We start from the raw sequence: 26,033 nt of genomic DNA on the forward strand, positions 1-26,033 counted from the left end.
TCAAGCCGTTTCGGAGATGGTAACAAAAAACTTAAAAAACAACCCCTACTAAAAATAGGGGATGATGGTAGAGCGGTGAAAATTTAGAGTTGTTTGTATTTTTTAATGCCAAATAAAAAAAATTAATTTTTTTTTTCAAAAATAAAAAAATGGGGGTGAGCTACCCTTATCACTTAAGGGTATAAAAAATAGATAACAAACTATTTTCAGACCTACTCAATATACATAAAACGTCATCAAAATCGGCTAAGCCGTTTCGGAGATGGTAACAAGAAAACAACCCCTATTAGAAAATAGGGGATGATGGTAGAACGGTGAAAATTTAGAGTTGTTTGTATTTTTTAAGGCCAAATAAAAAAATATTTTTTTTTTCCAAAAATAAAAAAATTAGGGTGGGCTACCCTCTCGGCTACCCTTATCACTTAAGGGTATAAGAATATATAACAACCTATTCTTAGACGTACTGAATATACATATAAAATTTTATTAAAATCGGTTAAGCCGTTTCGGAGATGGTAACAAAAAACTTAAAAAAACAACCCCTATTAAAAAAAATGATGGTAGAACGGTGAAAATTTAGGGTTGTTTGCAATTTTTAAAGCTAAATAAAAAAAATTACAATATTTTTTTTTTCAAAAAATAAAAAAAATGGGGGTGGGCTACCCTTATCACTTAAGGGTATAAAAATAGATAACAACGTATTCTCAGACCTACTGAATATACATATAAAATTTCATCAAAATCGATCAAGCCGTTTCGGACATGGTAACAAAACATTAAAAAAAACATCCCCTATTAAAAAATAGGGGATGATGGTAGAACGGTGAAAATTTAGGGTTGTTTGTATTTTTAATGCCAAATAAAAAAAATTAAAATATTTTTTTTTCAAAAAATAAAAAGATGGGGGTGGGCTACCCTTATCACTTAAGGGTATAAAAAATATATAACAGCCTATTTTCAGATCTACTCAATATACATATAAAATTTCATCAAAATCGGCCAAGCCGTTTCGGAGATGGCAACAAAAAAAAATAAAAACAACCCCTATTAAAAATAGGGGATGATAGCAGAACGGTGAAAATTTAGGGTTGTTTGTATTTCTTAATGCCAAATAAAAAATAAAAACATTTTTTTCTTTTCAAAAAATAAAAAATGAGGGTGGGCTACCCTCTCGGCTACCCTTATCAGTTAAGGGTATAAAAATAGATAACAACCTATTCTTAGACGTACTGAATATACATATAAAATTTTATCAAAATCGGTTAAGCCGTTTCGGAGATAGTAACAAAAAATTAAAAAAACAACCCCTATTAAAAAATAGGGGATGAAGGTAGAGCGGTGAAAATTTAGTGTTGTTTGTATTTTTTAATGCCAAATAAAAAAAAATATTTTTTTTTTCACAAAATAAAAAAATTGGGGTGGACTACCCTTATCACTTAAGGGTATGAAAAATATACGTATAACTACCTATTCTCAGACCTACTTAATATACATATAAAATTTCATCAAAATCGGTTAAGCCGTTTCGGAGGAGTACGGTAACCAAAACCACCCAAAACTGTAACACGGGAATTATATAGATAATATTATATGAAAACTGCGGAGTGCGGAGAGCGGAGAGCGGAAAGACTGATTATAGCAATAGATGAAATTTAAAACTATAATTTAAAACTATTCAAGAAAGTACACACAAAACAAGGCAACGCCGCGCGTCTATTCGTTCAATTCCGAGCAAAATAGCGAGGCCCCACGAAGTTGGGGCCTCGCTCGCCAAAGCGAGGCCCCATCGACAGGTCAGATTTTGATGCGAGACGAGACTTCTAGGGTATTAAGATATTCTTTGGTACGACTTACCTGGAAAAAACTGGTATATGCGCCTAATATTATATAGGGTGATTCCTGTAAGTGGGTCATTCTTTCATCAGGTCATTCTTTCGGGGAATGATAAATTTTCGGCGAAATATTAATTTTGATATAGCACACTATGGGTCGAAAATGCCTCTTACTTAAGATACAGGGTGTTAAAGTTTTTGAAAAATTAAAGATATTCTTTAATAATGTTTTAACAGTTGAAGGTATCATTATCAAATTTTATTATAGGAGTCTACCTAACAGAGGCACTGTAGACGTAAAAAGAAGAGGTTTTAGTTTCAACCAGTGGCGTCGATATGATACGCATCGGGTAACGCATCAAAAAAAATAGTACGTCACTGACCAAAATAAAAATTTCAGAGCTTTTTTTTTTACTCGGTTTATTTCCAAGAAAGAATGCCTCTTGCAGCTTTCTCCTATCTAACACCAATTTGTCACAATTTAAAAATAAATAACTTTATTAATGAGAACCTTAAAAACAGCGAATTAATGTAACTAGAGGGCTGAAACCAGGGTTGGAAAAAATCATAATTTTTTAAAAAAAATCAAAAAAATCGGATTTTTTTTATTTAAATAATTTTTTTTAGTTAAATCAGATTTCTTTGATTTTAATTCAAAACAACATTTAAATCGGATTTCCAAATGATTAGGGACTTATTTCCATTTAGAGTCCTATCCTAAATGGCTAAATCTATATAACTCTGCCCGATACCGATAACATTAACAATTCTACGGCGCGTTATCATTTTTCCACGTCGGTCATCAATATATTCCGCAAAAACGTCGCTCGCTTCGACAAAAGGATTTTTTTTGAAACATCTCAAAAATATTAACTTTTGTCATTTTAACGCCTAGGCATAAAAGTAAAGTCTGTTACGCCTAAGCACAAAAGTACAAAAATATATTATTGAACTGATATTAAGTGTCAAATTCAACGAGTGTACAATTGTTGCTGGATTTCTGTTCATATTATTGATTAAAATATTATTTGTAATATTTTAAAAGAAATAGTATGTTCTATCAGGAGTAAAAATGTACTTTTTGTGCCTCCCTGTAACGTCGGAATAGCTTTACGATGGTCCTTCAAAGGTACAGCATCGTCAAAAAAAGTATAATTTTTACTCCTAATAAAACAATACACTATTGTTCGGAAATAGCCTTAAGTCAAGAATGAAATTAGTATGTATGATCTTATGTCAAAGTGTAAAGAGAAGTGTAAAGAGAACTGCAGATCAAAATGTCGGCAGGAATTTGCAAACATACAACTGTTTCAAAAAAATATACACACAACACATTTTCTGACAACTATTATAGATTCTCGGGAATGAAGATATAGTCTCTATATCAGAAGAACCTAGTTCTGGCTCTAGACTTTGTGAATGATATGTATTCGAACAGTGAATTTTTATCACTTATACATAAATTTTAAAATAAATCCCTGCGTTTAGCGGCCAAATGGATTCACACGAAATTACTTCAAAGATCGATCCAGCATTTAAATTATTGATGAAGAGATATTTTTATATAGTTTTATAACATTGACAATTATTTTTCGATTTATTATTTGTTATATCTGTTATAAAAATATTTTTTTTTTGTTTTCTAGGAGTTTTTTTATAACTTTTACAGTTACTTTTTGATTTATTATAAAGTTTCAATAAAAATATTTTTTTTGATTTAAATCACATGATTAAAATTAAAAATATCACTTGATTTAAATCATTTGATTTAAATCATGCCAACCCTGGCTGAAACATGTGCATCGTTAGCTCCCTTCATCACTTACATGTAAATTTAAATAGGCCTAAATAAAAAAAATCTTTTATATTAGAATTCTTTTTATTGTTAATAATAAAATTCTTAGTTTTAAGGTAGTTATAATAATTCGCGTGTTTAAGGTTCTCATTACAAAAATTATTTATTTTTAAATTCTGAAATTTTTATTTTTATCAGTGGCTTACTTTTTTTTGAAAAAATTACCCGATGCATATCACATCTATGCCACTGGTTGAAACTAAAATCTCTTCTTTTTACATTTAAAATGTCTCTGTTAAGTAGACTCCTATAATACAATTTTATAACGATATATTCAACTGTTCAAAAACTATTAATGAATATCTTTCATTTGTCAAAAACTTTAACACCTTGTATCTTGCGTAAGAGGCATTTCCGACCCATAGTGTGCTATATCAAAATTAATATTTCGACGTTCTCCATTATTCCCCGTAAGCATGACCCACTTACAGGAATCACCCTGTATACATATTGAGAGACAATCAAAATGAATAAAGGCCTAATATACCTACATGAATTTAAGAAAAAAGGGAACTCACTCAATAATAATTTCAGAACGTACTTAAAATTTCCTAAACACTATGAACTGATCTCAGACACGCCCTAAAACGCATACTTGACAAATAATGATGTCGTATCGTTGAACGATCGCTGAACAGATAGTATATGGAAATAAATAGATCATTGATATTTTAGTCTGGAAAATTATTTTTATGTAATTATCCATTTGTATTTGATGCACATGCAAAAATGAAGTTATTAGAAACTGATCAATCCCTTCAAGTAAGTATTATAAATGAATTAAAAAATATAGGAAAATTAATTACTTCAAATATTTAATTTCAATACAGCCTTTTCTATATAGCCAATTTTATTATCGTGATATAAAGGTTCCTGCAACAATACGTGTAACAAGCATTTGTAGTAGTGATGGAAATACCGGTTCCACATGAGTCGCGGTACAATAGCGACCGCTATTGTAACTAGAACTAGAAAAATACCGCGACAAAATACCGCGATTTTGTAACCGAGGTTCCGACTTCCAAAGTGTCGCGGTCTCCGCTAAAAATATATATAACTTATCTATATTTGTAGATTAATGTAACTTTTATCCACCACTTATTTTCCAAATATCTAGTCTATAATTGTGTATTGTGTATAGCCAATCTATCTCATTTTTAGAAATACGATGACATTCCTTGTTATTTTCAATCAATTTTCGTTCAAATAAAATCAACGGCTCATATTTATGTGTAATGCAATATAATATATTTAATGTTAAAATCAAGAACAAAGTCCAACACTGTCAAAAAAAATTGTTTATTGGCCTAACCGAACCTCAAAAATAGATATAAACCTTTATAAACAATAAAACTTATATAAATGTATAAAAGCAAATAAAATATTTTTATTTTATTTTATTTGCTTTTGTGTTTCATATTTCAAACAACGCTATTTTGCCATGCCTAGTACATACCAAAAATCGCTATTTCGAAAGTAACGTAGCGACAGGAGCACCAACGCCAATAGTAACCGACCAAATCGCAACCGAAACCCTAGAAGCGCTCCAGCGACTGCTGGAACGAAGTTCGTCGCCTCCGAGGTCGGGCCTCGATAGTCAGTTACAGCAGGGACCAATTACTTCTGTTAGCGACAGACGGAACTACGGCTCCAGGAGCGCGACGGGCGGAGCGAAGTTACGTCGCCGCCGAGGTCGAGCGTCGATAATCAGTTACACCGGAAGTCGCCATTAACTTCCTTATTTTAAATGGAACACCGTGTATATTATTTTATTTTTGGATTTCTAAGAAAATTTTATGATGAGTTTCATTAGGTTTCCCTATACCTATTTTCAACTCAGAGATGTCTTGATTTATTTGAAAATTTTTACAGATTTACCCCTATTTTTAACAGTGGGTCTTTTACTCATTTTGAATCGGTGATAAACGCTTCTGCGAAACAGAGGACTAATACTTTCGAAGTCCATATTGACAACTAATTTATTGCATACAGGGTGTCCAAAATTTGATAACTGATTAGATTATTTTCCAACTCAAAAAAGTTAATTTTTTCAAATGAGATACCCTGTATATTTTTCGATAGTTGGATGCAGAATTCAATTCTGCATCGATTTGCTGTAACTTTCCCTATACCAATTTTCGACGGTTTTCTTGTTAATCCGTATTTTTTACTTTAATTCAATTTTTGACAGAATCGACAATATGCACCAGCAGTTGATATTAATGTTTCAAGATCGCTGGATTGGTCCACAAGGACCATGGAACTGGCCGCTACGGTCACCCGATTTAACGCCCCTCGATTTTTACCTCTGGGGGCGTATAAAAGAGCTGGTGTACTGTACGTCTGTACGTACTAGGGACGAGTTATTAAACCGTGTTAACCATGCGTTTACTTAATCTATGCCCAGACAAAATCCGGAGGTCTGTTTAGCAAGGAGTGCATCGCAGAGCTTTCAATGTTTCAACCAAAATAGCGACCACTTCGAACAATAATTTTTGTTATTATTGTTTACTTTTTTTATTATGGTAGAGATACACTAACGTCTAGTATTACACCGTTACTGTTATACGTTTGTTTTGTTATGTTATGTTATATTTTATATGATTTCACTTTTGTTTTGTTCCTGTTTTGTTCGTATGTTCTAATCACATTAAATTTCGTTACTTTAACATAATTATTTTATTTTAAAAAACACAAACGATATTGTCGATTCTGCCAAAAATTCAATTAAAATAAAAAATAAGGATCAACAAGAAAACCGATGAAAAGGGGTATAGGGAAAGTTATAGCAAATCGATGCAGAATTGAATTCTGCATCCAACTATCGAAAAATATACAGGGTGTCTCATTTGAAAAAATGAACTTTTTTGAGTATGAAAATAATCTAACCAGTTATCAAATTTTGGACACCCTGTATGCGATAAATTAGTTGTCAATATGGACTTCGAAAGTATTAGTTCTCTACTCCAGTTTACCGCAGAAGCGTTTATCACCAATTCAAAATGAGTAAAAGACCCACTGTTAAAAATAGGGGTAAATCTGTAAAAATTTTCAAATAAATCAAGATATCTGAGAAACAGTTGAAAATAGGTATAGGGAAATCTAATGACTCATCATAAAATTTCTTTAGAAATTTAAAAATAAAATAATATACAGGGTGTTCCATTTAAAATAAGGAAGTTAATGGCGACTTCCGGTGTAACCGGAAGTGATATGACCTTGAAAGTATTTTTAAATGAAAGGAAATTAAAAAAAACTCTTAAGTCTTAAAATTTCAAACTTCTATGTTTTTCCTAACCTCAAAAACTTCTAACGAACGGATATGGTGAGAAACACTGTATATCATAGTATATTATGTTTTTGTTATATCGAGAGTTAAACTTAAAATAGATGTTACATATGAGCGCAAGCGCATAATAGAATATTAAAATAAGGAAGTTAATGGCGACTTCCGGTGTAACCGGAAGTGATATGACCTTGAAAGTATTTTTAAATGAAAGGAAATTAAAAAAAACTCTAAGTCTTAAAATTTCAAACTTCTATGTTTTTCCTAACCTCAAAAACTTCTAACGAACGGATATGGTGAGAAACACTGTATATCATAGTATATTATGTTTTTGTTATATCGAGGAGTTAAACTTAAAATAGATGTTACATATGAGCGCAAGCGCATAATAGAATATTCTTAAGTCAAGTTGGGAACTATGAACAGCAGTGCGATTCTATAAACATAGTTTCTTTCTACTGACTCATTAATCGGCTAAAAATATCATAAGCTATTTTCATAAGTTATTAATATTAATTTCTTAGGATTATTGTTAAAAGTAAGGTTAGAATCAGTACTTGAAGTATGAATCAACTAAAATTATGTAATATGTAGCCAGAAATCTTTTATATTTTATAAATGCAAGACAAGTTAGATGTGTTGACAAATATAATGAAAATACTTTTCTTCAGATGCAAAATGCAATGCAAAATGCTGCTCAGCAGGCTGTTATATCTGCTCTATTTAACCCTACAAGACCAGTATCAATAACTCAGTTTCTTATGTTAAATGTTACCCGGGAAAATATTGTAGAAGATACCCTGAGAGAATTAAGAACTGTTAATACACATGATCTTAAGAAACCCTTAAAGGTAAGTGCATATTTAAATGTAAGTGGGAGTAATTTTTATGATAAAGATGCACGAAATCTATCTCATGGGTACCGTGTAAAGATAATTTATTTAACAGCTGGTAAAGGTTGTCTGTGAAGCATACTATATCGTCGGTGCGAAGTCAAAACTTCGTTACTTCAATTTCGTCGATTTTTAGATAGGTGGCGTGTTTATTACTTAAACATTTCGTGGCGCACAAGTGCATAAACCCCCTATCAATATTTCAAGTGCAGCGGTAGTTATGCACATAAAATTATGATATGTTTCATTAAATTCTTCAATCAGGCAACAAGTATCGCCTTTTCCATAGCATTAAAGTAAATAAATTTTGTGTTCCCTTTACAACAGCAAAACTACGACGTTAATATAAAAATGATAATACCATATAAACATAAACAAAAGAAACAAGTTTAGATTGGAAAGTGCTATAAGGAAAATGTAAATACTATTTGGCGTTATTCTTACAACAGTTGCTCTCCAATGCTTTCGATAATTTTGGAGCGGTTCGGCTTTTTCCGGAATTATGTCGCCAATTTTATTAATTATTCAAATTTATTATTTTCTTTTATTTTTTTTAACTTCAGACTTTATTTTATACTAGCGTGTACCAGCGACTTCGTTCGCGTCGAATTAATCATTTGTAATGGTGATGATAAAGCAAAGCAAGAATTTTCATTAACATACAAACTGGATAACATTTTCTCACATTTATGTCAGCATGAGAAAAAACAATATGGCGATATTATTATATATCTTGGTAATATTTGAGGGGTAGTTTTCATCTCGTTGGAATTTGACTTTCGAAAAATCCGTTTGCCAAAAATAAGCTTTTTACGTCAAGCAGTTTAAGCAGAATCGTGGTTAAGAAATTACCCAACTTTTTGGAACACCCTGTATGATTTTTTAAAAAAATTTCAAAATATGTAAAAAAAAACAAATAAAATTATGCTTCTCCAAGCGTTTTCCCGTAAGACTAACCGTTTTTTAAATAACAAATATTGTAATATTTGAGGGGCGTTTTCACCCTCTTGGAATTTGAGATTCGAGAAACCCTTCCTTATCGAACCTCTACACCCCACAGTCAATCCATTTGCTAAAAATCAGCTTTAAACGTCAAGCAGTTTAAGCAGAATCGTGATTACTCAATGGTCATATTTTATGAAACACCCTGTATAAATTTATAAAAAATCTTAAAATATGTAAAACAACAAAATAAAATATACGTGTTTAAGAGTTTTTCCGAAAAACTCACCGGTTTTTAAATAAAAAATATTTTAATATTTGAGGGATAGTTTCACCCCCTTAGAATTCGAGTTTCGAAAAATCCCTTCTTATCGAACCTCTACACCCTAAAGTCAATCTGTTTTCCAAAAATCAGCTTTTTATGTCAAGCGCTTTAAGCAGGATCGTGATTAATCAGTGACCAGATTTTTCGAAATACCCTGTATACATTTTTAAAAAATCTTAAAATATGTAAAAAACAAAACAAAATATACGTGTTTAAGCGTTTTTTCGGAAACTTGACGGTTTTTTAAATAAAAAATATTGAAATATTTGAGGGGTGGTTTCACCCTTTTCGAACTGGAATTTCGAAAAATCCCTTCTTTTCGAATCTCTACACCCTAGAATCAACCTGTATGCCACGGGGGTGTCACTTGTATGGGAAAACAGGCAACAGTCTTTGGCAAATTTAAACGTGCCAGGACCAACGACAAAGAAAGCCAATCAACGACAAAGAAAGCAACATCTGCCAGGCATTGGCTTTCTTTGTCACTCACATTGCTTAAATCATGATACCAGGTGGATGACACTTCTTATGGGAAAACTGGCAATGGTTGAAAACTTGACTACAAGCGATTTTCTAGGAATCTTCCTTACCGATAAATTATTGACAAGAGTGACAGATAAAGCCTTGACGTTCTTTCAGTATTCCAGTTCATCTCTTTTTCTTTCTAAAGTGTGCGTTGAAAGGAGACAAAAACAATTTTTGGTGACCCATAATTTGTTATTCGAACACCACTTTTCTCCTTGTCGGGTCGTTGACGTTGACTTGTCGCCATTTTATTTCTTTTGTTTACACGCTGCATTTTGCTTTGCAAATTTAATACATAAATTATTTAGGCAAATATATAGGTTTTTAATAAAACTCCTCGGACTAACGTGTAGGTAAGTGTTGATAATTTTTTTTTCATCTTAACATGCTCATTGTCGTTCTCCTGATTTTAGGTGACAGAAAAGGATCATCAAATCAAATTGAATTTTATATTTTCCTTCCTATTTATCCTTCCTAAATATCAACGAGATGAGCCATCGGAAGAAAGGGACCATAGTACAAAACAGAAAGGTGATCTTTTTTCTTTCCACTTCGGATATTGAAATTATTATATACTGTAGTCGTGTTCGGCATTATGCTCTGAGAAATATAGATAAACAAAGAACAACAGATATAAAGCATCCCAGAGGAAAAGAGAGGCAATACCTGTATGTACTCTCTCTGATATTTGTGAAAGTTACAGCAAAGTATTGTTGTAAATGTCATCTTTTTGATCGACCTGAAAACTTCGAGCAAAAAGATGACACTTTCAACAATACCCTGACAGATATCAGAGACGATACAGGTTTTTCCTCTCTTTTCCCCTGGAATACTTTTAATTTATTATTCTTTGTTTATCTAGATTTCTCAGAGCACTATGAACGAACTCAGCTTGTATGTTTGAAATAATCGTCCAGTTGGCTTAAAAATGATGATCGAAGACATTTCCCATATAATTTTACTTTCAAAATTATGATATATCTTTTATTTCTAAGCCATCTATGACGCCATTTTTTTCAGTTTTGTTATAATTAATTTTGTCTCTTGATCTACTTGTAAAATTATTCTTTTAATTTTATTAATTTATTGTGGTGAAATTAATTTCTGTTGTATATTTGATATTGATATTAAACATATTTTTAAAAAATGGTGTATTTTTTGTGTTTTTGTGTATGTCATAATTAAAAATAAATGAAGAAATAAATTTTTTTATTTTTTAAACTTCCCGCCATGCGTGACAATTTAGTCCGTAGTTCCTACAAGCGAAATTGGGGGCGCTAGTAGCAGTAGACTTGTCAACAGTGTCAAATTTAAACGTCAATTTCACTTTCCAATATTTAGCAAGGCGCTCGCACTTCTTCTTGTGTATGTGTTTTGTGCATGATACCGCGGCCATTTTGTCAACAAAGAAGCTGACCGGGCTGTCCTGGCAAGTGATTTAAAACAATTTTGCTTTTTTACAATATTAAATTACCATTTGGATGTATTTAATGCGATTATTCAGTTAACTGGTAAGTCAGAAATTACACACAAATACTTTATTCGTAAATACAACTAAGATGTAAACGTATTTTTGTATTTTTAGATTTCAACTTTTGCAAAGACCCGCCGATAGAACTTGCCTGGCAGCCATAGATAAAAGACTTATACTATTAAATAGATAGGCAACTTATAATACATTTCAATTTTATTATACAAGGGCGCCTCTGGTAGACGGAGGAAGAAATACTAATGGAAGAGAGGGGTGCGGGAAGGGGTTGTTTAGTTAATTTAAAATAAATTTAGACATACATGTAAGAACACTTTGTGTGCTTTTAATTAGGTCGAACATATTATAAACGATAAATCAACTGAATTAAAAGCATAAAAAGTGTTCTTATATGTCGGATATTAATTAAAAAATATATTAAAAATACTAGAAATAGTATATATTAAGTTGTTACAGTTATAATTTAATCTTTGGCGGTTTTCAGCAAATAGCAGGCAGTTTTACATAATTTTCCTCCCTTTAAAGTGAATTGAAAACGGCTAGGTATATAATTTTGGTGTAGGCAAGATTCCCAGTTTGTTTCCGTTTGGGACCTGAAATAATAAAAACAAATTAAATCAGATGTAATCATCTGCTGATCATGCTAATATAAAACACGCGTCCTTAATTCCTTACATGCACCGTAAAAAAATTAAATAACTGCTCTGCAAGTAGCATGTATTAGCAGTACTAATTTAAAAAATCTATAACTGTAAGTAGATATGTTTAATTTACTTACTTACCATTGTATCCTTCGGAAACCAGGTGTACAACAATTAAACTCCATGATAAAAAATAATTAAGAGTTATTACAAAATACAAATTGTCCAACCATTTTTAAAAAAACATTGTCTAAAACAGAATACTGGCAAAAAATCTGAAGGAATTTAATTTTACAATAATTCGACAAATCAAAACGAAATCAAATCGTAAAATCACAACAAAAGCGTCTCTGAGTGACAGTTAAAAATCAAATTTTATTATTGTCAGATATTGACATTTGCATTGTTAATATTGACAGTTTTAATATTTTGCGCCTCTGCATCTTGGAGGAAAAACTATTTTTAATGAACTGTCATTTCCATTTAAGTTTCCCAGCCATGCTGGCAGCGTACCTGTTTAACTAGACGTATTATTTCCTGATAATAATATCAAAACACGTAAGTACCTCTATAATTTATGATGAAAAATGATTTTGATTATGTTTTATATTATTTAAATACTTTCTAACCTCAAATAATAGTAAGATCCTTGTTTATATCGCACAGCCCGTTCAAAACTGTATTGTCTTCAAAAAATGTTTACAAAACAAACAATTATTAAAAAAAACAATGTCCTTTTAATCTGATTTATACCTCAGAAGGATGCCAGTAAAATTTTATTAAATCAACATTATATTATTTGGCCGTTAATATGCAAAAAGGAGCATATTGCCTTAACTTAAATTTTCTTTTACTTCTCCTGACAATATTCTCTATATTCTCTATTTTGAGTTAGTAAACGTTTGAAGGATGTGCGATATATAAAATACATAATATATCCAAGGGTATGATCTGATAAAAGTATTTTTGATGCATTTTTGGTTGTTTATGCACGTTGGCTTGGTTTATGTTTTTTTATTCAGCTTATATTTATTTGGTATAACAGTTTTTTTGCCTTTGGAATGGCATGCATTGAGGCTAGATAGTGTTTCATTAGATCATTAAAGGAATTTAAATTAGCATATATTTTTTGTCATATTAGTGTGTTATCATGATACAGGTAGTTGTATCATAGTGCTTTATGCATGTTATTTACCTATTATATACTTATGTAATGTATTATGAGTAAATAGATGATAACATACTACTAAAATGTCTTTTTAATAGTATGTTTATCTTTCCAATTCACTAGCTATTTGCAAAATGTATTTTGAACTAATTTAAGTCATTAATTGATCATCTTTCTTTTTCAGGTTCCGGGATATTCTTTTTCATTGTTAAAAAAATATATATATATTTCAATATTATTGTAATATAAATCGCAGCTCTAAAAAATAAATGATATTGCTTACTAATGTGTAATTTATTTACTATGAATTTTCCATGAAAATAATAAGTCTTTAATAATATCATTGATATGCTGTGTAAAGTTAATAGACATATTTTTTAATACATTAAATTATATTAAAGTAATAAAAAATATGTTTATTAACTGTAAACAGTAAGTCAGTAATACTTATAAAAATATTTTTTTTTAAATTTCCCCTCTTTTAAGCCTCGCCCCTCCAATTCCCCTCAATTTCGCTAGTACTGCCAGGCGACACCAGGTGGCGTCTGTTTCCATTTTTTAACATGAAGTTAGCATTTCTTTAATTTACCTATTCTCTGCTGTATGCCAAAATTGAGCTTCTTACGTTGAGTGGTTTTAGCAGAATCGTGATTAATCAGTATGTCAGTCACTTAAGGACTTTATATATTAGTATAGATAAGGACATATATGAAATAAGTGTTTTCACAATTATCACGGGGATAGCAATAATTACTTTGAAAATGGACGATTTAAACACTTTGGTATTTTTCTAACGAGGACGGTTTAAATTTTGAAAGATTTTATAATTTTTGAAGATTCTGACTTTGACAAGAGAAAATTATTTGTTATTGTTTACGGTTGTTCTTAGCAACCTTAGCAACCGCTATAGCAGCGCCCTACAACGTATCCGCCCCAAACAATTATAAGTTTTGGCGGCAAGCCGAACATTCCAATCTAAACTTGTTTCCTTTATCTATGCCATATAACCATATCTCAAAGAATGAAAAGTAAACGATATTACCATAGAAACGGGTTTTGATTTTTAGGACTTTGAACAAATTTTGGAGGGTAGAGGTAAGGAGAATTATCTTCATGTATTGAAAAGTGGCAATCAAGAGAGAACAATTAAGATGTCGCTGCTGTAGCAAAAGCTCTACCTTTGAAAGAAGCGCCAAAAAACTTTAGAACAGGAAATAATTAAAAAGAGATAGATAATTTTGCGATTACTGAAGGCGCGTATTGCCACCCCTTTTGGCTAAATTCGCTTTATTTATAGCTGCTGAGTGTCTGTTTATTTATAGCTGCTGAGTCCCGCCAAGGGATGATTCTCCATACTTCTTCCCTCCATAGAAAAAATTCTGAAAATTTTGAGAAGTATAGGAGGTTGGCCATTTTATTTAGTAATGGAAATTCATGGATAAAGGAAATAAATTTAGATTGGAATGCCCGTCAAAATTTTAGGTCGCGAACGTTGTACGCGATCTAGCGCTACTATAGCGGTTGCTAAGAATAACCAGAGGAACAACCGCAACCAATAACAGAAATAAGTTTCTCTTGTCAAAGTCAGAATCTTCAAAAATTATAAAATCTTTTAAAATTTAAACCGCCCTCATTGAAAAAATACCGAAAAGTGTTTAAAGCGTCCATTCTCAAAATAATTATTGCTATCTTGGGAGTTTAATTTAGATTTGAAAAAAAAACGTGACCCCGTGATAATTGTGAAAAAGTGGCATTAAAAACTAAAAAACTGTGTTTTGAACTGTGAATTGCAAAAACCATCGTTTTTTTTTCCATTCACATACATGTCTTTATATAAAATAAAGTTTCTTGTGTATGCAACACACTGTATTTTATTTATAAAATTAAAAGAAAATAATAGTAAATTTGAATAAATAATATTTGGCGATATAATTCCGGAAAAAGCCGAACCGATCCGAAATTATCAAAAGCTTTGGGTCGCGACCGACCGTTGTTGCAAGAATAGCGCCAAATAGTGTTTACATTATCCTTATGGGCACTTTCCAATCTAAATTTGTTTCATTTATCTATGTGGGAACTATCGAAACATTTGATAGTTGCAATTAATTCGAATTATTTGATAGCTTGTTGTGTTGGGATTTGTGATAGCTTATGAATTACAATCCATCCACAGTCAAAACTATTCGTTTATTAAATCCATTTATTCGTTAGGATAGAATGACTGGATTGAAATATGCGCTGTTGTTTAGTTGTCTCTCCACTGACTTTTTAGAAAAAAAAAACTCATTCGCTTGCACCTTAAAAAGCCTCACACAGTAGCTACAAATAAAATAGTAAATATTTTTCATTCTGACACAAAAATAAGATTTATTTTTTATATCAACATAGGTCCGATTCTACTTTATTGTTTCGTAGCTACAGGGGGTTAAAGTCTTAACTTTTTTTCGATTTATTATAATTTTTTTCTTAAAGTGTTTTTAGTGATTCAAATGAAATTTTGAGGATAAAAGTTGTCATACTTGCGATATATTTTAATGCTAAGAAGTGTCGACATATTCACCAGGGACGTGCATATGGGTTATTACTTGAATATTTTTCTAAAAAAAGCATGTACGCTATTGACTTTTGCTCTCTTGTTAGCAAAATTGTGTAATATTTTGTCGATTTCGATCTCCTTGATAAGATAAACTCAATTTTATTAATTTGCCTTAATCCAAGTCTAAGAGCAACCTTTAAATTTTTTTAATGTTATTAACTGGTCACAGTATTAAATAAGTACTCATTGATTCCTTATCAAAAAAAATATGAAAAAAAGTTCCGATCAACATGGGTTTGGAAATGCATAGTTTTAAAGTTACTTATATTTAATGTCAAACTTTTAAAAAATAGTTTTTTTGTAATTATCTTAAATACAATTATTTTTCAAGTAATATTTAATAATAAATTAGATGAAATAAATGATTTATTAATTTTATTTTATTTTAATTTTAATAATTATTATGATAAAATTACGTTTCTCATCAAGGAGATATAAATCGACAAAATATCAAGGTACTCATTTTAATCGTCATTAAGCAATATTTGCCAATAAGAGAAGGCAGTGGCGCACATAATTTTTTAAAAAATATTCCGGTGATAACCCATTTGCACGTCCCTGGTGAATATGTTGACACTTTTTTAACATTAAAATATGTCGCACTTACAATAACTGTTACCCTCAAAATTTCATTCGAATCGCTAATAGCACTTGGAATCATATTTTTACGTTAGAAATCTCCCCACGAGAGATGGCATATGTTGTTTGAAACGCCCTGTATAATTTGTCTTACTTTTTTTGTTCAGATTAAATTCTGCGGAGAGGAAGCTGAAGATGCTGGGGGAGTAACAAAAGAATTTTTTATGCTTTTACTTCGAGAAATATTAGATCCGAAATATGGAATGTTCAAAGAGTATGAAGAAACTAGAGCAATTTGGTTTTCGGAAAATCCGTTTGAAGAGAACAGCGTCTATTTTTTGATAGGTAAATTCTAATACGTAACACTTATTCATCGATATTTTAATAATTTTCCTGATTCTTGTCAATGTAGGCATGATTTGCGGACTGGCTATCTACAACTTTACCATCATAGATATACCTTTCCCCTTAGCCCTGTATAAAAAACTTCTAAACGAACCAGTAGGTCTCAATGATATGAAGGAGCTCTCTCCATCTGTAGCGAATTCTTTAAAAAGTCTTCTGGAATACAGCGAGGACGATTTACAAGACATCTTTTGTCTCTCATTTGATATTAATAGAGACATATGGGGAGAGGTAGTCACTGTAGAATTGAAGCCTAATGGTTCAAATATACCCGTGACTCAAGAAAATAAGTAAGAATTTGTCTTATGTACTTACACAGGGTGTACCAAAATGTTTGCAACAAATGTAAACGTTTTTTATTATTGAGTTTTTAAAAATCGTTTATGCTGAATTTCTCAATAACAAAAAATATCATTGTGACATATAAATGCGCATTCTCACGACTGGTGTACTTACAAATATTTGTTATTGGAATATACTTGCCATGTGAGAACGGTTTCCTTGGTCACTCGTCGCGACCCCACTTTCTGTCGGTAAATATAGCCCGAGTCAAAGGATCACAATAATTATTTGTACACTTACCAAGTGTACTTGGCCAGCCTTGTCTATATATGGCCGAGGCGCAAAAAAACGACTGCGTAAATAATTGTACTGTTATAGAGTATGTCCCGTTTATTTCCGGATTGTAGTGTTTTTCGATTTAATTGCGGATAATTTAAAACGTTAAAATAATAATAGATGATATAATATCAAATTTACATTATAACTTCAATATTGGCGACATACCTAAATTGTTCTCACACCAATAAATGGAGTGGACAAATAAAGACTACACGGAAAAAAATAGATATGTCACATTTTCATAGAAATTAAGATAGCGATACAACTTTATAGGAAATGTTAGCGTCATTCGAGAAAAAAGAAAGCAATAATACGCTTAGTCCCAGAGATATTACAGCTTGGTTATTTTGCCGTACAAGGGAAAAACCAGAGTAGTCCTTGCGTAAATGGCAAAAACTAGAGATGTCCTTACGCATGGTCGACAAACATGCATCTTGCAATTAGTATTGTGTGTTATAAATTTATGTATTGTAATAAAAACCGACTTAAATATTAATTTTCTTCCTACAACAAAAAAAAATAGTTTTGATTTAGGTTTTATACAACCTGCGTTTTTAATTGGACATCCCTGATTTTTTTCCTATTTTGTTTTGCATTTTGACATTTTTATTTCGGTATTAAGGTGGAATATAATTCAGAATTGGTAGTAATATATATTTTCTAATTATTCAACAGAAAATAGCATATTTCTTTAAAAACACTAAATTGCATTTTTCTCGGCTCCAATTAAAATGGACAAAATTGGTTCTCCCGTGTAGTCTTCAAATGATGTTGTTTTGGAATTTATGGATTTATACGAAAATGAGCCCTTTATATGGATGGCCAAACATAAAAAACATAGCAATCGTATTGCAGTGTACAGTAAAAGAACTTAAAAAGAAAAAAGAATCACTAGCAACGACAATTTCGGGACGAACGGTATCCATCGATGCGACTATACTGTTTACTTGCCAAGCATTTAAACAATCTTTGTGCTGGCGTACTTGTTGAAATAGACACGTGGTGTGGGCGCCTCACTTGCCGATGTTGTTTACAAAGTGGGGACTGGTGGGGATACTTGCCAAGTATGCCAATATTGGCGTATTTGCCAAGTAGACCAGTCGTGAGAGTGCGCCTTTACATGTGTCACGCGACATCTGCCATTACCAAAAAAATGGGAAATTACCAAAATCTTCTAGTCATATACAGAAAGTGGTCCTGGGTTATAAGATATCTAAAAAAGTCAAACAGAAAAGTGGTTTAGATGATAAATAATACGATATTAATTTTATTGGTTAAATTTAAAGGCTTTTATTAGTTAGAAAATTCCGTAATTTTTAAATTTCCTCCGTTTATCAGATAATACGAATTGTTGTGATTGGTCAAAGATATTTAAGAATGACAATTTACATTGTCATTGTCATTTACTTATGGGGTTATAATTTTATTGACGGCCGTCAATCAAAGTCAAAATTAAAATTTGATTCTGTCAAACAATTTTAAATTATTTGAAATTCTATTTTTTTATTACTAAAATGCGTTGCCGATTTAGCGAGAATTTTTTTAACCCTCAGGCAGGGGCATATTTTGAAATCACACAACCAGGCGCGTAGCGGTATTCCGTACCGCATTTATATTTTTTAGGTATTCTGTAATTTCAAATATTTTATTATAAAATTTAGCATGGTAAACAGACACAAGCAACATTTTTAATACATATTTACTTTATTAACACATAAAAAAATAAACGTATTATAAAAAAAAGGAACCGAACGAAACATTTTTAGTATTTAAAAGAAAAAAAATATATAACTCTGCCAACTCACAAGAACTAAATCATACCGAACATATTATAATAAAATAAAGGCTGTACTTAAACTGCCGTTAAACGGTAGCTTACTAAAATGCCGTTAATAGGTATGACGCCGTTGATGTGACACACTTGACGGCTTTATGAAATATAGAAATTTTATAAGGACTAACCAACGCTATCCACCCCACCAAATAATCAACGCAACTAACCTCGACACTGATAAAAAATATAAAAAACAAATATAAATTAGTAAGGACTAACCAACGCTATCCACCCCACCAAATAACCAACTTAACCAACGCAACTAACCTCGACACTGATAAAAAATATAAAAAACAAATATAAATTAGTAAAAATCAACCAACCCCACCAAATAACCAACTAACCAATGAATTAACACCCTCCAAATAACCACGCTAAACAACTCGCCAAATAACTAAACCAATCCAACTAAAAAGAGTGAAACCAATGCAATAAGATCATGCTATAAGCAAAAAAAAATATAAAAAAGTCTTGGTCGGCGTGAGGTTTGAACCACGGACCATTCGCTTACGAAGCGATAGCCTCAGCCACTGACCCACAGGTGCTCTTGCAGAATGCTTAAGGCCCGGCATTACTTTCCGGCGACATGAACGACGTCACAATATCTATTAACGGCATTTTAATAGGCTACCGTTTAACGGCTGTTTAAGTACATCGTAAAATAAACCTAACAGAAAGTTTTAAATATTCAAGAAAAACATTTAACCACTCACCGGAAGAAGATGAAACTACCGTCTAAATATTTAGTCCACTTCTGTAGGTAGATATCTACCGGTGATACAATTGATTAGTCTATCATTGTAGTTTTCGCGAACAAGTTTGTAGCCTTAGTTGCAAAAACTAGTAGTTTTATGGATTTCACATACATGGCAGGGACCAACTTACTTCTTATTGTCTCTAACTAGTACCTTTACCTCTGAAAGCATATTTAGCGAGGAAAACTTGGACCTCTCTGAGAAGAATTTGTATACTGGCGCTTTCCGTCATTTACTACAGGTTATATAACATATATTTAACAGATTGTTGTAAAATCAATCGAAAGAATTAATTAGCAATTTAAAATGACACCAAACAAAGCAAAACAATTAAATAATATGATAATTATTTTATTTACATAACCGGGCGCGTAGCGGCACAGAGTGCCGCAACTTTTGTGGTTGTCAGGTTTACAATAGAATTGCTACTGAATCAAAATCGCTGGATACCCAACTACTACAACCCAGGGTGTCAAATATCCCTAAATACGCATAATTAATGTTAAGTTTTTTGATATATATTCAATACTAGAATTTATATGTTACAGTTGAGGGTTGGAACCTTTGGTGTTACACAGCAAAATAAAACACTAAATCACCACAATACACCAAAACACTTTTACTTTTACACTGGACGCGCGTTTCGCTAACCATGTTAGCATCATCAGCAGATGATTATAAACTACAATCTACAATTTGAGCGTTTATATACTGGCAATTTATAGGACTAAGTTAACAAAAAATATAGGATCTTCTTCCGATGCGCAGTACTGAACGCAACGGGTATTGGCAGCCAGACGGGCCGCATGCTGTTCCAGAGAGCATAGTAAAAGATATATCAAAGAGTCTTAAAATACTTTCTCAAAAACGTTGCTAGCTCTTAGACTATTATACATACATATTAAGAAGTACGAGTATTAATTATCTTAGGGCATCTTGAACTTCAAGAGTATCAAAGTGTATATTGTGTAGAACATCAAGTTTTTTCAATCAATACGATTTACCTGAAAAAAAAAACTGGTATATAAATAAGTTACTGGTATAAGTTATAAATTTAGAGATAATCAAAATGAACAAAGGTCTAATATACCGTATGAATTATGAAAAAAACGGCTTCAAGTTCGCTTGGAAATGAACATCGATGACATTCCCCATATAAAATGACAGCGATCTTCATCTCATAGCCATCGCTGATGCTGTTTTTTTTTTGATCATACGGTATATGATCAAATCATAATCATGATCATTATCATACGGAACCTACATGAATTTAATAATAACGGGACTCACTCAATTAATAATTTTAGAACGTACTTCATATTTTCTAAACAATATGAACTGATCTCAGACAGACCCTACAACGCATATTTGACAAATAATGATGATGTAACGTTGTAATGTTGAACAATCGCTGAACAGACTTTATATTATGTTTTCGGTAATTTGCCGCCACGATAGATTTTGCATGACACTATGTTAAAATGATATTTTTTGTTATTGGATTTGCTGAAGAAATTTTATTCAAACTGTTTGGCACACCCTGTGCAAATATTGACGAAGCTGAAATGAAAATGCAATTTCCGCTATTTTAGACAGGAATACGTTAATCTTTATGTAGACTATGTATTTAACAAATCCGTTCAAAATCAGTATGATGCGTTTCATAAAGGGTTTATGAAAGTTTGCGATGGTAGAGTGCTGCAGCTGTTTCATTCTCATGAACTGATGGCTATAGTTATTGGAAACGAAAATTATGATTGGCATGCGTTGGAAGAGGCAGCCGAGTATAAAAATGGGTATAAATCGTCAGATCCGACAATAAGGTGTCTATAAATAGCATATATGTATTGATATTTTTCATCTACACATGATATATTTCAGACACTTTTGGGAGGTTATTCATGAAATGTCGTTAGAAGATAAAAAGAAATTTTTGTTGTTTTTAACTGGTACCTATAGAATACCTATACAGGGTATGAAGGGTATTAAGGTAGGTTAATAAAACTAGAGTTTCGAACTGGATTTCGAAAACTAGAAATACCAATCGATGACATTCCCCATATAATTTTACATATTAAATGACAGCGATTTTCATTTCATAGCCATTGCTGACCCCGTTTTTTCCGATCATATTGTATTTTTATATTTAAATATAATTGTTTTGTATAAGTATCAAACACAACTTCTAATCGTGCTTATCGTGTCATCTTCATGGATAAAAGAAACAAGTTTAGATTGGAAAATGCCCATAAGGACAACGTAAATACTATTTGGTGCTATTCTTACAACGGTCACTCTCCAAAGCCTTTGATAATTTTGTGGCTTTTTCCGGAATTATGTCGCCAAATACACTACTCAAAACAATTAATGCATATCTGGAGCCGCGCTCACATGCAATCAAATAGTCCGCCGATCGACTTCATAAGTATGTATTGTTTTTACTGTTGCAACTAAATAGTCGGCCGATTAAAAACTACAGGGTAGTGCGTATGCTTATTTTATCGAATTTCCCTTCACAGTCTCCATACTATTTGAAATCGTAAAAAGTAACGTAATTTTTTAGAAAATATGCGATAATTGTTTTGAGTAGTCTGTAGTACAAATTATTATTTTCTTTGAATTTTTTAAATAAAATACAATGTGTTGCATATAAGAAACTTTATTTTTTACAGGATGCTACAAATTCGAGGTACGAGCATTGGTATCTCGGTAACCGTAATAGATACGAACATGGTTAAATTCGGGCAAAGTTGCGTATTGGGATGTTCACCAAGATGTCATCAAAAAAGTTTTAAAAATTTCAAGGATTGCTGAGTTTTTTGGAAAAAAACTGATTTATTTGAAAATCAATTTTATTTATAGCTCTATGAACTTTCTTATACTTCCGAATGCATTTTGTACTCTTTATTGTAAATGTTGAGATGAATTGATTTCACTTTTACAAATGACGTCAAGTAATGTAGCCTCTTGGCGATAGATCCAGGAACCTCGCTGGACATTATACTGCTCCACCATTTCCAATCCATCTTCCGGAAAAAATGATTTTATTGTTTATATTATATTTATATTAATTATTTTATTGCATTTGATTTTCCGTATACAATGTTTTACCCCACATTGTTAAGTTTGAAAGCATATGAATACTGTAACGACGAATAGATTAAATATTTAAGTGTGGCATATCATTGTACTCAGGAGACCGAGTTCTTTCAAAATCTGAAATAAAAAATGCAGGTCCGTATTTAAAAAAATTAAGTTGGCCTCTGTATCTTACAAATTATCAGCTAATTGGAAAATCTAAATACACTGTCAGATAGCCCTAATATAGTGGCTATTCTAGAATGTGTAATTAGTTTTTTGATTTTCTAAAAAGTAACGCCAGAAAAAATAAAATTGATTTTCAAAAAAAAATCAGTTTTTTCCAAAAACCTCAGCAATCTTTGAAATTTTAAAAAACTTTTTTGATGCGGTGTCTGGTGAACATCCCAAAACGCAACTTTGCCCCAGTTTAACCATGTTCGTATCTATTACAGTTACCGAGATACCAATACTCGTACCTCGAATTTGTAGCACCCTGTATAAGGACACGAACGAAATACCTATGAAAGATTGGAAACCAACGTTTGGCCACGATCCACGATGGTTTTTGCAGTTCACACAGATTTTTAAGTTTTTAATGCCACTTTTTCACAATTATCACGTATTTCGGTAAATAAAATTTAAATTAAACTCGCAAGATAGCAAAAATTACTTTGAAAATGGACGCTTTAACACTTTTCAGTATTTTTTCAAAGGGAGCGGTTTAATTTTGAAAGATTTTATAATTTTTAAGAATTCTGACTTTGACAAGAGAAAATTGTTGCTGTTCTGGTTTGCGGTTGTTCTTAGCAACCGCTATAGCAGAGCCCTACAACGTATGCGCTGCAAAACAATTATAAATTTTGGCGGCAAGCTGAGCATTCCAATCTAAACTTGTTTCCTTAACTATGATATTTATGGCAGTATCCGGTTGACTTGGTCCAAGTACACTTTGACCGTGTCAACCAGGGGCCCGATTCTGTAAACATATTTCCTGCCTAGTGACTCCTCAATCGTATACAAATAACATACACTAGACAGGAAATTTCTTGCTACGGAGCTTACAGAATCCCACTGCAGGATTTACTAGATTTTTTGGTTGTAAATGCGGTTTAATTAAATTTTATTATTTTTGAGAAATAATTACAATGTTTGTAAAATTGAGCTAATTTTTTTAGATTGTAATTCAGCCGACCAATGACGATAAATTTCTCCCGGTTGCCCACACTTGCTTCAATTTGTTGGACTTACCTCGATACAAGACTAAAGAAAGGCTCAGATACAAGCTTATGCAGGCCATTCAGCAAACTCAGGGATTCTCATTGGTGTGAGAACGATTTCGAACGTATATTTTTACAGTTGTTATGTCGTAAGGATTGGCCTTTTACAATCGTGTGTAAGCTAGTCTATAATTTTTGTATTATGTTTATAAATACATTCAAAGGAAAGAAATCAATATAACTTTATACAATTATAAGTGATTTTTTACAACCACGCGAGAGACGTATTGTTATTTTATAAAACAAATGGAACTAAGGATAGTTATGTAGTTTTTAGTTATTTTCCAGACACTTAGCTTTTTGTACTACAATTAATATTGTCCACCATTCCAAAGAACTAAACGCCAAAAGCAATTTTCTCTCTTCTAAATATTACGATCATTAAATTTATAGTATTCTATGATCGATAAAATATATATTAATCCGGTATTTTTAGTGCATAAATAATATATAACTACAATTTAATAATATTTTTAAGTGACTCAGTTTTTTGAATCGCAGAGGAGCCCAACAAAAAATTCGCAACATGTGGAATCAATTCAGCATGTCCAATAAAACAGATCACTTTGACAACTGTCACGGCTGCAAAAAAATAGGATCTCGATATCTAACCACGCTTTTTTACATTTTAAAAGTGATTCTTGCAATTTGCCTCTTTTTGTCAGTGAATATGCTGAAATGATTGAGAATAAACCTTTTCTTGGTAACTGGATAAAAAATACCACTTTTAACTTTTTAGCAGACAGAATTTCATCCATTCCGAGACTATATTTGAAAACAAGTTAAGCCTGTCAATTGGCTTTTACTGCTAAAATAAATTATTTCTTTAATTAATTATATTTACTAATTTCATGATCATAGGACGTTTCTTAATGTATTTTTTCATGCCATCTTTCATATATCTGCCCCACAATATATTTTTACATACAAAAGGTCATGAATCGTACAATACCTAACCTAACCTAACCTAACTGACCACACGGTACTCTTAACTATACTTAAATAACTTTACTTCTAATTTAAAATTACTGTCATTTTAATTTCAAGATTGTCTCTTTTCTATAATTATTAATAATGTTTTTAAACCGTCAATGTCAAATAGAAATAATTTAAATACAAAAATTAGAATTTTGAAAATATGAAAATAAATTTCATACCCATATTTAAAATCATTTTCCAAACAGCTGTTTATTCTGTTTTTGACCAAAGAACTGTACAGTTCTTTATGTGATTGGTTTTATGTGTCTGGAAATTGTGATTTAGGACGGTTATTATTCAACGTTTGCCTGTTATTTGTTTGCAAAACAAGTGATTTGTAACATTATTAGAGAAAAATATATATTTTTGTAATAAAGACTTCTTTATACACCATTTCTAAGCTTCGTCTATATTTAACTACAATATACTCTACATTTATTTTGAAAAATGTAATTATTTTAGAATGTTTTTTTTCATTGTTACACCTTGAAATGAATAAAAATAGTTTAAAACATATCTAGTCATTTTTTCAATCCTAAAAAAATTGACCAATATTTTGACACAATTTTGCACAAAATGTTGACAATCCAAAGTTTAAAGGAAGATACAGGGTGAGCCAAAAAAATCCAAAAAATTAGATTTTTATTGAGTTGCTGAAAATTTATATAGAATTTCTACAGCATGCCCATGTAATAACGAAAAAGTACATTTTCATGCGACAGCTGTTATGGCAGCAAATTATTAAAATGGTCTTAGCATGTGCAAAAATTAGGGGTTATGTGATCACCTCACCAATAAAAAATCCCATTTGTTGCAAACATTTTGGCACACCCTGTATACTCAGGAAAAAAGCAGGTAAATATTTTTTTTTGCTATTATAAATATTCCGTGCATTCGGTTCAGAGTGAGAGTAAGCATCTTTAGGAACCGTTAAACTGGGGAAAACAGTCT

The 26,033-nt window shown here is 31.5% G+C and overlaps 1 protein-coding gene across 4 annotated transcripts in view; it reads left to right on the forward strand.

The window, feature by feature from the left end:
* LOC115880040 (probable E3 ubiquitin-protein ligase HERC4) overlaps nt 1-24,365 on the forward strand; it is a 42,289-nt gene extending 17,924 nt beyond the window's left edge. For 3 of the 4 annotated variants that reach the window (XM_030897153.1, XM_030897155.1, XM_030897154.1), the window contains 7 exons: nt 4,363-4,449; nt 7,645-7,824; nt 16,299-16,476; nt 16,544-16,826; nt 21,339-21,569; nt 21,628-21,736; nt 24,003-24,365. In XM_030897153.1, the coding sequence (XP_030753013.1) occupies nt 4,363-4,449; nt 7,645-7,824; nt 16,299-16,476; nt 16,544-16,826; nt 21,339-21,569; nt 21,628-21,736; nt 24,003-24,155 (1,221 nt within the window). In that variant the 3' untranslated portion in view covers nt 24,156-24,365. The remainder of the gene's footprint in view (nt 1-4,362; nt 4,450-7,644; nt 7,825-16,298; nt 16,477-16,543; nt 16,827-21,338; nt 21,570-21,627; nt 21,737-24,002) is intronic. The other variant, XM_030897156.1, reaches the window with a different exon arrangement.
* Nucleotides 24,366-26,033: the final 1,668 nt, after the last annotated feature.

The sequence above is a fragment of the Sitophilus oryzae genome, unplaced genomic scaffold (assembly GCF_002938485.1).
Source record: "Sitophilus oryzae breed Bouriz unplaced genomic scaffold, Soryzae_2.0 scaffold_1614_pilon_pilon, whole genome shotgun sequence".
In the NCBI taxonomy this organism is placed as follows: Eukaryota; Metazoa; Arthropoda; class Insecta; order Coleoptera; family Curculionidae; genus Sitophilus; species Sitophilus oryzae.